A 12,888-nucleotide genomic window follows, 5' to 3' on the forward strand; every position below is an offset into this window, starting at 1 on the left:
TTTGTCAGATAAATCTAAAAGTTTTCTGCTGTTTCAAAGAGAGCAAACTACACTGTGACTTCAAACGCCTCACCCAGAAGTTTTACACATGCTTTTGTGTTGGAACACCTAACAAGGTGTGCGTTCAATCTTATTAGAGCCAAAGAGCCACCCGATGCATGGAGACTAAAGTAGTTATTAAATATAAAGTGCGATGCTGATGTTTCATTCCTATGTATTCATCTGTTGGGGGCGTGCTGCTTTGAAACCAGCCCTCTCAGCTCTTTGAGTCCCAGCCTCTGTGGCTTCTCTTTGGAGGCCACACTGTGAACAATACGCCACATGAAACTTCAAATATGATATCTTGTACAATGAGTTGAAAATAATTTCTACATCGTGGGCATAACCAATACAGCCTCCATGCAGCGCATGTCATGCTAATTAGGTGAGTAATTACAAGTTATTTTAAAAGAACAGCTGTACCTGCTGAGTAAATCAGCTGCAGTATGACAACCACTAATATTGTGATCATTAACACTCTAAGGGGAAAAAAGAAAAGTGTGAAATGTATTGACACTGTATTGAAACGGGGGCCTCAGCAGGCTTTGTCACAACGCTAGTTAATAAAAGAACAGCAGCAGTGTCGGCAATAACAATGACGGCAGTCCTTTTTATAATACTAAGTATTTACGTGGTTCGGAGGGAACTTCGTCCAAAGTGCCGTCGTTGGAGCCCAATGTTGCTACTAAACTCTGCATGTAAGTTACACTGACGGGATTCTCTGTGAGGCCGAGTAACTAAGAGTGAAAGAGAGTCGGATCCAGAGAGAGATGGAGACAGAGATATAGGGCTGATGTGCATAGTGCTGATGTGCAGTTTGAGAAGGCGGTTCTAGACGACAGGCTTGCAGATAGACAGGCGGGCCGGGGAGTGAATGCTACTGTACTATTTCTCCTTCACCGCTTTGCCAATAGCCTTGGTGTTGCGACGGGGTTTCTCATTTAGTCGGCGCCAAGCTGCACAGACTCTGATAAGGCTTCCCGAGCACACGCTGATCCACTCCGCTGAATGTATGGTGAGGCAAGCTGGCAGGCCGCTTCGCCCGTACTCTACAATCTAGAGACGTCGTTTTGAATCGACGGGAGTTATGTATTAGCTGAGAAATGTGTTGGAGTCACTTTAAACCGTGACTCATCACATTTTTACTGCTTTTGACGCGGGATTACTGCTCACGCTATCAATAACAAGTTCCCAAGAACAGTCCCATTTGGGATATTCATTTAGGAAGCAGGAATGTCGTTCAGCCCATCACTCTGACCACGATATCGTACTCACTGTCAGCTCACAGCTGATGCTATCGGCGGGCTCCTCCGACCCCCAGCCACAGTCAAACAGTCGGTGAGGTCTTAATAACTCGACAGCTTACACTCTCTCTCTCTCTGCTGATCATTCATGCTGCTGCTGTTGACCCAAGTGCTGCACATCCCCTCCACCTCCTCCTGCTACTCTTTGTGGTTGGATGCTGTGCAAGCTGTTTTCGAATAATGGCTGGTTGGTTTCGTGCAATGTTTTTTTTTTTGTATATATGGAAATATATGTCTGTGGGTTTTTTTTATTACACTTCCCCGCAGAATATCTCACACGCTACTCGGATACACCAGGGGGACGTTCCTCTGTCGAATGCTACCTTAATTTGCTCTAATAAATGCTGCTACATTATCTGGCCTACATTGTTAGGATGCAGCGAAGGATTAACTTGAATTTCTTTTCTCTTTATTTCATCACTCGTTTAGTCCGTCACACAAGCTCCAAGAACTCAAAATTAATTCTCAGATTGTTTATTTTGCCCAACCAGTAGTCTGGTAGAGTAAAGCTTCTCTGCTTTATAAAGCACCAGTTAATCCATCATTGACATTGTTGCCAATTTTCTGTCGGTACTCGTGTTGTTTCAATGAACTGAATTCACACATTTTCTGCTAATATTTGGAGGGTTATGTGATTTTATTAATCATTGACCTTTAGTATTTTCAGTTTCTTGTCTTTCTCACTTGTCATACAAAGTGCAAGTTTAACTTTTTAAACAGCGGTGTACATTGAGATGGAGAAAGTTACAGGTTTAAGTGTTTTGAAGACATCCTGGATGGACAATGAAGCTCACAGTAAGCCGATTTAAACAGCTGCCAGCAGTGATTACGATACGAGGCTCTCCTGTGACTTGTGTCAACCTTCCAAGATTGGCTCAGCCCCTCTTAGACCTTGCCACCCTGAGGAGCAAAGAGTGTCCATCATATTCATAATTATGTGGAAGGGAGGTCTATCACCATCGCGTATTAGCGGCACACAGATGGCATGGCGGGAAATAATCCCATCATTTGAGCTGGAGGAGGTCAGGCAGACATAAATTTAACGCGGAGCACTTCTTACATCCTGGAGGGCATCGCAGGGAGGTTTCATCTTCTGAAGCATTGATGCCGTGGACTCCCCCTCTCACTTCCTCCAGCGTTTCAGTCAGAGCCAAGAACTCAACCAAGAAGTACAGCTTCTTTCATTCACACACATCTGAATTTGAAAGGTTGCATGACTGCTTTGTACCGTTTGACTTCCTCCGCTGGAATTCTGAAGTAATTGTTCTGGCGAGTTTACAGCAGACTAGCAACAAATTAGTTGTGATGCCTTAGTAGCACACGGTCCTGCTAATAAGAAATGCCTTTTTATCAGGTTATGGTTCTAACACTTAAGATATTTGTGCATTGAGATGAACTCTTACTTGTTTTAAAGGCTCATCATTTCAGTTTGTTTACGGATTGGAACATTAGAATACCCAGTTTGATAACAAATAGCTAGATAGATGTGGTAGTGGTAAAAGAAAACAGTTATTCTGGAGCCTTGCTGTCAACTGTAGTTCTTCAAAATAAAATATGAATAGGCAAGTCAGATTTATAAATATGCAGAAATCAAACTCAACTAAGAAAATTGCACTTAGTGCATCGTGAGTGAGAATGAAGACACCTTTGGTAATTAAAAGTTAAGAGAAAAAATGAAGGGAATTTACTCTCAAATAGTCTAGTACATTCTGTAGTTACATCTCTGTAGTACATTCTGTAGTTACATCTCTGTAGTACATTCTGTAGTTACGTCTCTGTAGTACATTCTGTAGTTACATCTCTGTAGTACATTCTGTAGTTACGTCTCTGTAGTACATTCTGTAGTTACATCTCTGTAGTACAGTCTGTAGTTACGTCTCTGTAGTACATTCTGTAGATACGTCTCTGTAGCACATTCTGTAGTTACGTCTCTGTAGCACATTCTGTAGTTACGTCTCTGTAGTACATCCTGTAGTTACGTCTCTGTAGTACATTCTGTAGTTACGTCTCTGTAGCACATTCTGTAGTTACGTCTCTGTAGCACATTCTGTAGTTACGTCTCTGTAGCACATTCTGTAGTTACGTCTCTGTAGCACATTCTGTAGATACGTCTCTGTAGCACATTCTGTAGTTACGTCTCTGTAGTACATTCTGTAGTTACGTCTCTGTAGCACATTCTGTAGATACGTCTCTGTAGCACATTCTGTAGATAGGTCTCTGCAGCACATTCTGTAGATACGTCTCTGTAGCACATTCTGTAGTTACGTCTCTGTAGTACATTCTGTAGTTACGTCTCTGTAGCACATTCTGTAGATACGTCTCTGTAGCACATTCTGTAGATAGGTCTCTGCAGCACATTCTGTAGATACGTCTCTGTAGCACATTCTGTAGATACGTCTCTGTAGCACATTCTGTAGTTACGTCTCTGTAGCACATTCTGTAGATACGTCTCTGTAGCACATTCTGTAGATAGGTCTCTGCAGCACATTCTGTAGATACGTCTCTGTAGCACATTCTGTAGATACGTCTCTGTAGCACATTCTGTAGTTACGTCTCTGTAGTACATTCTGTAGTTACGTCTCTGTAGCACATTCTGTAGATACGTCTCTGTAGCACATTCTGTAGATAGGTCTCTGCAGCACATTCTGTAGATACGTCTCTGTAGCACATTCTGTAGTTACGTCTCTGTAGCACATTCTGTAGATACGTCTCTGTAGCACATTCTGTAGTTACGTCTCTGTAGTACATTCTGTAGTTACGTCTCTGTAGCACATTCTGTAGATACGTCTCTGTAGCACATTCTGTAGATAGGTCTCTGCAGCACATTCTGTAGATACGTCTCTGTAGCACATTCTGTAGATACGTCTCTGTAGCACATTCTGTAGTTACGTCTCTGTAGCACATTCTCTTTACATTTTTTGTGGTAGACTTTATTCATTGAAAAAAAAGTCACGTTGACATACTTGGTTTCACATCCACACATCCACACATTTTTTTTACCTTGAGAGATTGTACCCTTTAAACGACTTTTTGTCCTCTCATACAAACCGTTCCCTTTAGCGTTACAGAGACGTTCTTCTCTGGTTGTTTCTCCCGCTGTTTGTTTTCCCCTGGCTGACATTTATAAAGCGTGAGCTCGGAGGATGCTCCGAGCGGCGGAAGAGGAGCTCCGTCTCCGGGACATTGGGCGTCCATGGTGCGAGCAGCTTCGGATCACTCACTTAAGCAGCTAACATTTCAAACGGGCAATAAAGAGTCTGGTTCCCTCTAGAACAATAAAACAGTGTTAGAGTCAGCGGTGGATGCACTGTAATACAGACCGATATTTCTCTGCCACTGCAGCAGCTGCTGTGCTCAGCAGAATAGAAAGAGACTGAATCAAAGGACGTTCACAGCGGCAACGAAAGAGAGCGTGATTCACTGTAACATCCAGGTGTAACATTCACTTTCTCATCATGCCCAGAGAATAGAAGGTGTAGGAAGAGGGCATTACAGGTGCAATGAATAAGATATAAACACTTCCTCCAAAGAAAAACCGGGGCAGCATTTCACCTCTGGGTCCATACAAGCTACGTTTACAGTCATCGGTTATGAAATAAAAAAGTAAACTACTTACTAACACCGGGGCAAGAAAACGCAAAATTCTAGCACATTGCTGAAACTCTGACAGCCGGTCAAAATAACAGTGCTTTTTTCTGATCTTTGTGTGTGCCGTCGGCTTATCTTGTACTTACTGTTCCACTAACCGGTGGCTGTACCGTCTGTTTACGTTTTCATGGTTTGTTTATTGGTCAGCTGGTCAGCTGCGGAAGACAAACCTTCAGTTAGCGGGGCCGTCGTAACACAAATTGAGCCAGTGCGAACCCTCCCGCCGGATCAGCAAACTGTTCTGTTGCACCCGTTATACAGTTCAGACCCGGCGCTGGGGTTTGTGCTACAGCTTACCGCCGAAGGCCCCTCTCACAGAGCCGCCATTGTCCCGGTAAATTCATCTCCTGGTGGTTTTGAGGACAAAACAAAAATATGAGTAGTTTTCTCGTTTTGGATCCTTTTCTTCTTTTTTTATTTTTCAGAAAGACACCACAGTTAGGACATGAATACATAAATGTGCAATAACTTCACCTCATTTCTTCGGGTTCACTCCTTGTACGTTCTCACTCACGCTTCTCTCTCTCTCATCTTTTATTTATTCCTCCATCCATCTTCTCTCTACCCGTTTTTCCCTCCACCTACACACTCTCACGTTGACCTCCACTATGGCCCTAGATCCAGCTCATTCACTGAGTAATCCACCTGCCATGGCGGAGATGAAGTCTTGGAGAGGGATTATAACAATATTACAAAATATACAAAATATAGAAAAAAAAATGAAATAAAATGTAATATTTATATTTAAATTAATAAATACAATTTAATTCATTTAATTTAATGATTAGACTAATTAAGAAAGGAGAGAAGAAAACAACAATAACCACATTCTGCTCCGTTTTAGGCTGTCGACCCCTTTAATCCAATAAATGACACTACAATACAATACAAAACAACACTTCTTTGTCCTCTCATGAGGACTGGAAGCGATCAGTCTCACCTCTCTATGTAGACGTAGTATTACAAGACAGGACAGGTAGCCTGTTCGTTTCAGTAGATATCTCTGCAACACGACATATATCATGTTCGACATTATTTTGAACAGTTTTTTCAACAGTTTGTGTTGAATAGTTATAACAACAATCCGTTCCGGCCTGTGTCAGTGCAGCAACATTGGCGGATTATGTCTCCTCCTACATAAGTCTTAAAATTGCCTTACATTTTTTTTTTCTTTAATAACGTGTATATATGAAATATCTTTTCATGATATTTTCCCCTCCGTATAGAGGTACTGGGGCTGAGCAAAGAGAGGATTGTTCTCTCCATATATGACGAGATGCAAATCAGCCTGAGGGTGTAAATTTGTTTCTGTCCTTCCAGAGCAGGGACCGGGATGACAGCTAGGTGATGATCCCTCATGTCTGATCCATCTCACGCCTCATTCCCCCCCGCAGGAATAACATTGAACAGGGATTTAGCCAAGACCTTGACTTGACAGCCTGCACATTGTCTTAGTGGTGGGGGTGTGTAAGTCTTCGTATTGTAATACGCAGCCAGTGTTGAGACCGGTGTGTGACATTCTGGGTTTCTTTGGTTTTTGTCTTTGCATGTGTATTCATGTGTGACGTTAAGGACATGTCAAATATTATTCAAACCTCCCAGATAACTGAGATTTATTTGATTGATGACTTCCTCTCATTACTTGCTGTTTCCTGGGTTTGAGCTCCGCCACCAAGCAAAACATCCAAACACTTTGATGGATGTACTTGATTACCAAGTCAGAGTACTACAAATTACAGGCCCTCCTAACCTCATATAAAGAAGTCCAGTCTCATAATGTCATATGCACTGTCCCTCCCTCCGGTATGCTATTCATCAAAGCAGGGATGGCCGAAACATTTGTGTTCAAACGGCCTTGAAATTTTCTTCTGACTCTTTAGAAAAAAACAATAAACTAGGGCAGCTGAAAATAGTCTCACATAAAGAAATAATTTACACCTGTTTGAGTGGCATTTCCTAAAAACTACAATGCCCAACTGTTTTAGGATGTTATTTGGCCTTTATTAAAAATATTACGATATATTTATAACCCAAATGTATGTCTTTGTAACCAATGAGTGTCAGAAACAAAAGGCAAATCAGGAAATATTGAGCGAGAGACTCATTTGATGTTTGGTCTTTTCATAGTATTTGTTAACAATAAGTTCAATGTAGAACAACGTTCTCATCTTTAATACATCCCACACAGCTACAAAGGAGCTTGATTTGAGAGAGCTCAGCAAGGCCTCGTACCGAAAGACAAAGCAGGTCACATGTCACTACCTTCCAAAATGACCCACGTGAGATTGTAGGCGTTTAGAAAGTTTAGAAAAGACACATTCTAGTTGTTCTGGGGGATTTTGTCACCCATCTGAAGGTTTCCAGCTGTTTGGACAAACCACTATCCCTTTCTTTTACTCAGGACGGTCTCATTTTCTTTTTTTCTTTCTTGATTTTAGACAGAATGCCAGTTTGTATAGATGTATAGCAGTACGTGTAATAAAAACAAGTCGTGTTTTTTTCTTCACTTTAGCCCATATACTGTATATAGGAAGTGGACGTAGTCACTGTTACATCACCGATTGGTCTGTGGACAGTTACAGTGCTAAACAACTGTGGATATGCTCAGCACTCCCCACTGCTACCAGTTTCAAAACCAAAATGAGATGCTGGGACTAAACTTCGAGAGTCCTTCTTTTAGGCCCGTCCTGTCCCCTCATTTTGCATTTGTCAACTTTGATATTTTTTGCGTTGTCGGAGGAGATTAGGCCATGAGATCCATTCCTGAGTGCTCTCAGAGGGGGGTCTCCTGCTCTGCAGTGATCGGGCAGGGACGTCGCCTCATGAGTTATTCATATGGGAGAGGTTTTCTTTTTACAATTTGTTCTCGTCACCATGCTCCTGACTTGCACGTGGGCCTCGTACCCTCCTGCCAGCATCTCTCATGCTGTCATCAGACTCGGGTAATACTAAAGGAAAGGTGGGACATGATGGGAAAGAAGAGGAAAAGCTGCTTCTCTGCTCTCCATTAGTATCAAGTCCCTCACAGCATGGCACGGACGTGTTTTGCATAATTATTGATTTAAAGTGTGAAGAAAAAAATGCTGAGTGCCGTCCGTGATTCATTTGTGGTCTCTCGTTTCCTCTGCACATCTCCATCAGGCAAAGCCTTGCAGAAAATCAGCAGATCGACGCCTAGTCGTGTTTGAGACTTGAGCTCTAATCACATAGCGTAGAGGAGGAACAGGAGCTTGAGAGGGTCTAAATGTTTACCGTTTGTTTTTATGTGGATTCAAGGATTACTTGTAATTAATTGCCCCCCCCCCCCCCTGCACCTAAAAGCTGTCGGACAAATTATGCAAACAAAAAACTAACACTTTTAAATGAATAAACACTCTAGGACACACACATGCATGCACAAATACACACATTATTTATCTCTCTTGCACTCTTTTTCCTCTCCTCCCTCTATAAAAACACGCCAACACATTAAATCCAATTTAGAGAAACGATCCAAAGGCTTCGGCTTGTATAATTGAGGTTAAACAAATGTCTTTTCTTCCATATCTGTGTGTTTGCTCCCGCAGGCAACGCATGCACCATGTCAGAGTACAACAGGCTGAAGAGCATGATGCTGGATATGCAGCCCAAAGCGCTGAAAACTGGAGAGCAGAACCAGCAGAGAGACATGGAGGAGAAGCGAGCGCTGGTGGACACTATGTTCAAATACCTGGACACAGACGAGGACGGACGGCTCGTCGGTGATGAGCTGGAGAAGGTGGGTGTCGAGCTTTGGCTGCTTTTCCTGACGGAAGCGTTCGTCACACATGATGGGTTCAACATCGGAATGTCGGAAAGTTCCTTGAACTGTAATAAAATATAGAAAACATGCTTTTTCAAACCAGCCCACAGGCTCTGGGGTTCAGAGGGTTAAGACCACGTGGTTTAAACTATACAGTAGAGTGAGTGACACGTGGCTCAAACATGCAATTAATCTTGTTTAACATTAAAAGACGTTTACCGAGGTTATCTTCCCATCAGACCCTGGTGGGAAACAGTAGAAAGGATTGGCATTGGCATTTGCAGGGCGAGGGAATTGAATTGTTGCAGGCATCATCTGGTATCTGGAAATGGGCATCAGAGATGGGTGTTAATTAGACTCCTCCCAACCAATGCTTTGGTCTCAGTGACTTCTGCCAGAATGCAGTGAACCGTGTTAGTGTCACTGCCGACAGCGGACTGCAACCAGATGAGTGAATTGGCAAATGCTCTGCGGTCTTAATCTCCAACAATCTGAATGTGCTGTAGCTCTTTCTCGTTATGTGGGAATGGAAAGAGAATGGCTTTATGATGCCACTGAATAGCAGCTGATGATTAATAAGTGAAACTAAATATAGTCTCAAAAATGCCACAGTAATCCATCTCCTGTTATATCTCCGCGGTTGTGAATGGCAACCCGCTTTGTCCCCTTTTAAAATGAACACAGATTGAGTGATTTTTGGCCTAGTTCTAGCTGCAGAAATGAAAAATAAAATCCCTCTCTGACAGAGCTGCACTACAAGATCCAACAAAAGATTTTGATCAATTACAGCTGGCAATTACTAATGCTGACATGTTGCCAGGAAATCTGTAGATAGGACATTCTTATCCTTAGGAATTCATGAATACAGCTTCACAGACATAATGCTTTTAAGGACCAAAGGAATTCAAAGATGATTTCCAGTCATCCATCCAGAATGTCTCCCTTCTGGGATCCCTCTATTGTCACAGATGGTCTCAGAGGGTAAAGCTCTGTATTTTGGGTCTGAAATATTTTACTCAAATGCCCAAAGACACATCAGTGCGTCAGTGAACACATGACTGCAGTCTGCTGTAGGCAGCGAGAGGAGGAAACAAGTGTGTCACATCCCCTTATCTGCCACGTCACAAGTGCAGCTCCGTGCAGAATCAATCGGGGGAGAGGACCGTGCACGGGGGCTTTATTTAAGGGGCTTTAAAAGCATAGCCCAAAGAATTAAACGTTGGATTTACATTACAGCACCTTGTAACATTCCGGCCTAAAAACAAACTCAAAACTTTCTTCTTCTTTTTTTACTTTAAAACTGCTCTATAATATTCAAGCAATCGGCTTTTTTTAAATTTCATACGGTCAATATTTTTAACTCTTACAAAAAATACATCTTTAACAGAATATAGTGCAACTGGAGTTATTGAGCAGAAGCTCAGCCTCCTGTTTATCTCACTAAAGCTGCCAAACATTACCTCTTCAAAGATGGCTCCCGGGGGAAGACGCACCACTAAAGTGGAAGAGAGGGCTCGTAAATGACAAACAATGGAGGAGTGAGCGGTGCGTCTTCCCGGGGGAACATCTTTGAATTAACTGGGGTGCCGCGTGCACCAGCGTTAGCAGTAAAAGCAGAGATATTCCTAAAATGGAAATCAATCAGAAGCAGCACTTACGTGACAGATTACATATTTAACCCGCCCCTTTCCCACAGAATGGAGTGACTCTCAGAATGAGTCAGTTCCTGTGATTCGGGTGTTTATGTACATGAGGCATCTTCCGTCTGATGGAAATCTTACTCTAATTATTGGTGGAATAAAAAGCCCACTCTAAACACCACTTATAATGATAAACTGTATTCAGGCTGGCAATTCAATTCAAATCACTTTTGCATCTACTGGAAACCCAAGTGATCACGACTTGTAGCACTTGGAACAGCAACATTTGGAAGGTTTGTGAAGAGAAGGCTGTGCTGTAATGAGAACAGTCAAATCTATATAATATACAAATTCAATAAACACAAATATGTAACTGTAAATGTAAATGTAAGTGCTACAATGCTGCCGGTTGGATCAACGTTATAAGCGGTAACCGCCGTATGAGCGCAGTGCAGAACAGCGCACGTGAGCTAGCCAATGGGGCACGCTCACGTGCACTAACATGCGCTAATAGCATGCACGGCCAGCGCAGCTATGTTGGAAAGAAGCTGAGATTACTGCAGACAGAGGGACAGCGACTTCATTCTCTGCTCAGGTAGACATTACTCCCCTATAGCTTTACATTGCAAGTCATTTTTTACTGCATATTAATGCTGAATATCAAATGTAGCACCTTTAAGATTCTGAATGAAGCTGTTCATGTTCATACAATAATACCAAGGAAACCCTATTAGAAGAATACTGAAATGTTAAATGTGTGTAATATCTCTGCCTTTAAAAATGTCAAATTTACATTTATACCGAATGTGCATGATGTGGTTCTATCTCAGAGCAGATAGCTTAGAATAGAAATGAGAAGAGGGAAACGATAAGTGAAGGCTGTGATAAGCTGTGAGAATAGTGTGGACTGGTATGATATAGTTGCCGATATCACTCGGTCTTCCCACAAGTTCCCCGCCGCACATATTTTTCGTCCAGCTGTGTGAATGAACTCGGCACGTGTGTGTTGTGTGTGTTAGATCTCGATGAAGGAGCACCTGGAGGACAGCCTGCTGGAGTGCACCATGCAGGACCTGCTGCGTTACGACGACTACAACAACGACGGACACCTCAGCCTGCACGAGTTCTACACAGCTTTCCGTGAGTCCTTCATCCTCATTGTCTTCCTCTTCCTCGTCAGAAAACAAAGACACAACGTGTTTGTCCAAGAGACCATGTTATCCTGTAAAACTACTTTAAAGATGTAAAACTGTGCAGTCTGCCAATACATTCTTTTGTAATTTTACATCTTTAAAACCTAGCTGCACGACAAATCATGCAGTACAAATGACATGCTTTAAAAAAAAAAAAAAAAAAAAAACACAGCTTACTGTCGTCACTATATAGAAACCTGCTGACCTCCTGGCCAATCAGCCTCTCCACAGCAGCCGCCAGGACAAAAGTGTTTCAGCCACGGATAAACTGATAATCGCACAGCGGCCCCTGTGCCCAGACCCGGCCATGATTACAGCATCTGGAACAGCCGTAATGGCCTTTGGGTTTTAGACCGAGCGGCGGCTGAGAGCACAGGCAGGTTCCACCTTATTAGGACCAATAATCACAATTCCACCACACATTTTTACTGTGGCATCGGCATCACAATGTGTTGGACGCCATGGCAGCCTGCTGCAGCTCCTGTTTTGAGGCTCGCTTTTTTTTTTTTTTTTTTTTTTTTTTTTTCTCTCATTTTCTTTCATATCTCACATCAAACTGCAGTGAAATAACCTGCATCTGAATCCAAAACGGTGATGAAGTTGATGAATCCCAGCAGTTAGCTGTGGCAGGTGGCCATTTCTAAGGCTCTACATTCAGCTTGTGTGGGGTCCATTAAGCCTCGCCACTGATTTAGCCTCCTAATGACTGGTTTTAGTGGGAACCATCCTGCTATTATTCCGTTACACTCCCCTTACCTTCCAGATGGGCAGTGAGCAGACATCACATGGTGGTATTTATCAACCAACAGGCCTGCCCGCAGGGCTCCAGGCCGTGCTTGTCAATGCATTTTATGTTTGACAAGCAGTTGAAGAAATGGGCTGGGACCAATAAAACAAGCTATTGATCAGGTGACGCTCAAGGTTAACTGTTGGGCTGCAGGAAAGCAACGCCAAGAGGGAGTAATTATTTCTGAGTGGCGCATCTGGTGTCCTGGATAATGTTGAGTTGTGTGTGTGTGTGTGTGTGTGTGTGTGTGTGTGTGTGTGTGTGTGTGTGTGTGTGTGTGTGTGTGTGTGTGTGTGTGTGTGTGTGTGTGTGTGTGTGTGTGTGTGTGTGTGTGTGTGTGTGTGTTTTCCTGGGACGCAGTCAGTGCTCTTCCCGGCGAGCACTTTGGGAAGCAGCGCAGCCAGGAATCACAGGTGTGCCTAGCAGGGTGAACATTTACAATATGGTCACAAGCTTAGAAAATAGAAGACTCATGTGAGAATTATTATTTATTTTG

The 12,888-nt window shown here is 42.8% G+C and overlaps 1 protein-coding gene across 1 annotated transcript in view; it reads left to right on the forward strand.

Annotated features, from left to right (window-relative positions):
• Positions 1-12,888, forward strand: part of fstl4 (follistatin-like 4) — a 158,770-nt gene that overhangs the window by 96,660 nt on the left and 49,222 nt on the right. Inside the window, exons 4-5 of the mRNA XM_076102694.1 lie at positions 8,558-8,748; positions 11,432-11,552. Coding sequence (XP_075958809.1) covers positions 8,558-8,748; positions 11,432-11,552 — 312 coding nt within the window. The remainder of the gene's footprint in view (positions 1-8,557; positions 8,749-11,431; positions 11,553-12,888) is intronic.

This window comes from Anarhichas minor, unplaced genomic scaffold (assembly GCF_050575085.1).
Source record: "Anarhichas minor isolate MPS153535 unplaced genomic scaffold, ASM5057508v1 ptg000027l, whole genome shotgun sequence".
Lineage (NCBI taxonomy): Eukaryota > Metazoa > Chordata > Actinopteri > Perciformes > Anarhichadidae > Anarhichas > Anarhichas minor.